General features: G+C 37.5%; 1 protein-coding gene across 6 annotated transcripts in view; it reads right to left on the bottom strand.

The window, feature by feature from the left end:
* The window catches only part of SHTN1 (shootin 1), a 116,924-nt gene that overhangs the window by 22,528 nt on the left and 88,748 nt on the right, over window positions 1-5,648 (bottom strand). For all 6 annotated transcript variants that reach the window (XM_007469595.1, XM_007469596.1, XM_007469591.1 and 3 more), the window contains one exon: window positions 4,416-4,469. In XM_007469595.1, the coding sequence (XP_007469657.1) occupies window positions 4,416-4,469 (54 nt within the window). The remainder of the gene's footprint in view (window positions 1-4,415; window positions 4,470-5,648) is intronic.

Genomic DNA, 5,648 nt, shown 5'->3' with positions numbered 1-5,648 from the left:
TGCTGAAAGGCGTACTGACTTTCAAGAGGGCAGAGGAAGACCCAGGCAGTGCTACCCTGCCCTGGCTCCTCTAGGAAGTATGTTATGGAGGGAGAGCTACGGTTTTCTATCTCCATTACCAGCCAAGTGTTTGTACAGAACACTGGGTGACACACTTCTTCGTAGATTTAAGGGGTAAGGATTTAGCACCCCACCATTACAACTGGTCCATTTTCTTTTCTAAGAAATGCCCACTATTTCTTTGAAAGAGCCCTCCTCAGCTGTGCCGCAGGCTTAGCGGGGAATAAAAACCCAGTTGAACCAGAATCTTTTGATCAGAGAAAATCAGAACCTCAAGTCAGGTATAACTTGCCAGACTTCAGGCCAGAGTCGGAAGGCAGCCTTTGCCACCCAGGTGCCTTTGTCACTTCAGCTCACTCTGGGCTTGCCTTAACCCTGCTCCCTGCCCCTGCCAACTTCCTGAACAATTCTAAGAATCCTACTAGCTAAAATGGTAACTCATGTTTCTTCTTTAACCTATAAAACAAAAAAAGTAGCTTGTAAAATTAGGTAGTTACAAATCTCACAGGATATAGGTTATTATGTTGTTTAGGTTAGAAAGGTGTTTTTCTCCCTAACTGCACAAAGTTATAGAAAAGCAGTCTGTTGTTGGGAAAACTGACTAACAAGATTAGGAGATTATATTCCTCTGCTGTCAGCTAGCTAACCAAAACTGATGTGTAAAATTCTTAAGGCTCATATTTTAATCAGGCATCTGATACTTTCCCCCTGGAAGAACCTCTTTCTACTTTGGATTTATTGCAAAAATTCATAAAATACATGAAAGGAAAATCATATTACATGTAACACTATAATAGCTTATTTTATAATTTAAAAAATTAGATGATTTCTTTATTTAACAGTTAACAATGCAGATCTGTACCCACTCATCAAAGAGTTATATAGTAAGGTAGGACTGACACTGATAAGGTAACGAAAACAAAACTAAAACCAATTCAGATAAATTTTTTTTAATGTATTAGAAAAACTATTCCCAAATCATTTGTGTTTATAATTTTTAAAAAGTTCTATCATTTGTAAACAGAAAAACTTATGGCTCTTACTAAAATCACTCAAACTACCAGACTGTTTGAACATCAAGGACATTCTGTGATTTTCCCAATGGCTAGAGTTAATTCAAGAAAAAGATATGTGTCTGTGTATGTACATGTACATACACATAAACCTTCCAAGGATATCTTTTATTGAAGAATTTACCTTTCACAAGATTCTCTATTTTTGTTTGGATAACCGCATTACTTCCCCAAACTCCTGACTGTGGTGAGCTATCCTCTCATCGCACCTGATACTGAAGGAATTCATTTTCCAAGTTCTAATCCTTGAATTCCCAACTTTTTTCTCCATTCACTGACCAAGGTGGTTGACTAGGTTAGTATATGAGCAAACTTTAAATATGGAGGCAATTATGGAGGAAAGGTTTCTGCATGGATCTCAACCAACGTGATAAAGGAGCTCAGCTAATAAAGTACCAAGACTGTCTTAATTATCTACTTATAATCATAAAATTAGAGAAATCACAAATCACCATGTGGTACATACAATTCCTTCACTTCACAGAAAAGAGAATCCTATAAATCAGTGATCCTCGGCGTTCTGGGCCAGGTCCCACAGTAAGTCAGTGATAGGGCTGGACCTTGAACTTAACTTTTCCAATTTCTATTTCTACTCCAAACCGCTTTCATCATTTTACAGTCTTAATCCTCATGTTAGTTAAATGTTCATAATACCAACAACTCTAATTGTCAGGGAGCAAAATTAACTATTCAACAATTCCTGGGTAATCTGAAAAACTGAAGATGTTCAAAAAAGACCTGAAAGTGAATTTTTAAAAAGTTGTTCTTGTCTCTTTGATTTAGAGGCAACTGAACTTGAGAAGAGACTTTCTGATTAATTTCTGTTGATTTATTCTTTGGAAATGCCCATTTCCACTTAGAGTGGCTTTTAAATGGCTGGTGTGGCTCAAGAGGTTTGTGAAACCTAAAAAAAAAGAAACCCTTGTGTGACTGTGAGAAATAGCTATATATTTTTTATCCACAAAATACACAACTTTAAAAATTAAGTGTAAACTGACTTGGAAGAGTAAGTTCAGTCAACACTGAGACTTTAAAAATTGGCTTGAAAAGTGTACAACTCAAAAGACAGTGAGGTTTTCCAACTCCCCCAAACACGAGATGTGTTTTCTACCCATGTGCTAAGTTTCAGCAGTAGGCTTACAACTCAGGTCACTTTCATTGCAGTAAAAACACCCCCAGACTGAGTTCATTCCTGGTTTCTATTTTGCAGTAGAATTGAACACAGTGCTTCTTGGTTTCTTGGCACCTCTTGGTACAGGTGCTCACTTTCCACTACAGTACACAATCTGTAGACTTTTTATGTTCTTTTCATGTTTGTTTCTCACATGCCACAACTGTGAGGTTCGCGTCATGTACTTTGCTGGGTACTAAATTTTGAATAATACTAATAGTCTGAACTCCAGCAAGAAGCACCAATAGAGCCCCATCTGATAGGGGCTTCCTTTCTCTCCTAAAAGAAGTATGGCTTCTTGACCCCAAGTGACAAGTGATCCGTCATCCCTCAAAGGAGACGTCTGTGGTAGTAGTGGAATGTTGCCATTTGGCAAAGAAGAGTAAGGGGAGAGCATCGTGAGTTCCACTTTTAAAAAATTTAATGCAAAGAATAACAGCTGTCAGTGATACACGTTAATGCCATGTAAGGTAGAGAAATCTAATGATAAATCCAGGACAAAAGAGGATGGGGGCAATTTGAAGAAAAGAAAGATGTTTTGACAATTTTTATAATTTGTAAATTATTCCACAAAAACCTGTTCACAAATTTCTCTCCTTGAAGTGGCACAAAACTATAGTGAGTATGATTGTATAGTGAACATGATCTTTAAAAGCAATGCTGTGATTTTCAGTAAACCTGCTACCAACCAGCATTATCAGCAAGTGGGGCACCTTGGGTAATCAAATATCATATGTATCTCATGTAGATGTCTGATTTTTCAAATAAACCTGATTTAAAAAACAAACTGAGGGAAGTTTACTCTTTCACTGAGGATCAGAACTATAACCCTAGAACCTCCAAATGCCCCGGGGGGCATTTTCATGAACAAAAATTAGCATTACAATGTAGAGACAACAAAAAGGACTGTCATAGGGCATCCTCCTTAACAGAACACTGGATAACAAAATTTTCTCACCAAAGAGTCCATCAGATAATAACCACATACTTTTTCCATGGTTTTAATACTTTATTCTGTAGGTAGACCACTACTGTTAGACAGTGCTACATACCTCTCTTTAGTATTAATTCCGCTCACCTAAAAACTACAGTAAACTAATTAAGCCATTCCAAGTTAAGTCTACTGTTTCATGCTTGATGAAAATAATTTTGTTTACCACAATTATGTAGATGTCTGCATGCAATGCATAATTAGCACAGTAACAACGAACATGGGAATATTAGCTCTACCTCCGCCCCCATGTTTGTTGACTTACTGTGCATAATAACTGGTACTGAGAGTGTAACAAGATCTGAGAATAAAGCTCTTAGTATCCAAAACATTTTCTAAGTGAGGAATTTGTCTGCGACAGAAACTGTCGGACAGGGCAGTACTCATTTATTTTGTTGGCAAAAGCTCATACTTTGGAAAGAAGAAATATGACTAGAGATGGGCATTAAGCATGTTCTCTAATGGATGTGAATTACTTTTAGAAAATGAAATTCGTAACATAAAGAAAGGAACTTCTATTATCCAAATTTATCATGACTTTTCAAAACTGTGAGAAAAGCAGACTATGACTCTGATGCTAACATATTTGGGGAGAAGCTCTGATTTATATTTAGGTGCCAAGAATTCCACTTTCATGCCCCAAAGTTAAGCACTATCCATGTGAGAGACTACTATACAATATACTATTATCTACTACATTTATCGTAGATTTACTTATAAATAAATCTACTATAATCTATGTATAGATTTACTTACAACATTATTTACTATATTTATACTTATAATATATCTACTATATAAGCATGTACTACTGATCCTCACATCTGGCCAGACACTTTATCTTCAAGTTGTAATACAAGTATTGGAGAACAAGAACAGGAAACAATGATTTGGGGGAAAGTGTACCCATTCTTTTAGAATAGAAACAGCAGAGTACTGACACATTATTAACACATCCAATGGAGGAGTCCACAGCACAATCAAGTAAACTATCAAAAGTAATGAGGCTTACTGTAAATGGAAATAAAATATATCAAAACCAATTATTCATAACAGTAGATTTTTAAAATATTCTTCCATTTTCCCATTAACTAAATAATAAACTGAGATCTATTCTTACCAGTATTCCTTTTAGTTCATTCACTGCACTTTCAGAGCCTTTTGAAGCTTCTGGCTACAATTGTAAAAAAGAAGAAAAATGACTGAGTAATTCAGTTTTAAGGTACCCAACAAAGATTTTTACATGGCAAAGTGCTGGTGGCTTATATTGACTACATTTTAAAATTAGGTCTATGTCTTACGGTTAGGAAAAAATATTAGACATGCTAGTGCTCCCAAGGAGCAGCTAAATAGAAAATTAGAGCTAAGAGTCAAGCTACCACCTTCTACACATCATTTTGTTACCTACTATCATCATATGTAGAAAAGATTTGGTAAACATTAAATTTCAAAGATTTAATCCCAAATTATTCAGAACATTTTACAATAAACTCTTCTCCACTCTCATTGCTGGACTTGAGCCAGCAAACGAGGACTAGGAAGGCAGCAGTGCAGAGCAGAAAGCAAGCAACAGGGCGGAGCACCTCTCAGCTCCATCAGCTGTAGGCCAAGGCCAGCTTACAGAGGACTGGCACGTCTAGTTTCATGAATTTCACAGCTGGGATCACAGGAGAATGTTAGCATCACCGGCTATCAGAGTTAGTAAAAGACCACAGGCGGAGTGCGGTCCAAGCACTTCATCTTACTCGTGAGGAAAGTTACACTTTGAGGAATTCCATATTTGAGTCAGGTGTCTCGATTACAAGCCCAGTTCTCATCTGGCCACACCACGAACAAAATAATTTGAAATGAAGTTCTGGGTAATACCTGCCTGCCCCATAATACCACAGTCTCTGTGGACCCCTCAATGAAAAGATGGCTGAAAAAAAACCCTCTGATCTTCCCTGTACCGCTTCCTTTCACAAAGGAGATGAAGAGAAAACCTGCAAGACACAGTGAAAGGAATCACTCAGGCCTCTCATTCCTAGAAAAGAGGCAAGGCTAATCTTTCATCAAGAGATGGGAGGTGATTAATGGCAACCTATAATTCTTTCCTCTCAAAAGATAATAAAAGAATAAGATCCTATTCCAATTTTTAAAAACGTACAGTTAGAAAAAGTGAGAGAGAGGTTTGCTGCTCATGTACAAATTAGACTAAGGTGTTCAACTTTCATAGCCTCCGTTTTCTGTGAAATACACATGCCATCAGTGGCAGTCACAAGTGCCAGTCAAAAGCTCTAAGACACGGGCTTCCCTGGTGGCGAGTGCTTGAGGAGTCCGCCTGCCGATGCAGGAGACGCGGGTTCGTGCCCCG

The sequence above is a fragment of the Lipotes vexillifer genome, unplaced genomic scaffold (genome assembly GCF_000442215.2).
Source record: "Lipotes vexillifer unplaced genomic scaffold, Lipotes_vexillifer_v1.1 scaffold240, whole genome shotgun sequence".
NCBI classification, from domain to species: Eukaryota; Metazoa; Chordata; class Mammalia; order Artiodactyla; family Lipotidae; genus Lipotes; species Lipotes vexillifer.
Note: the sequence above shows the minus strand (reverse complement) of the source record. Positions and strands in the feature narration are given on the sequence as shown.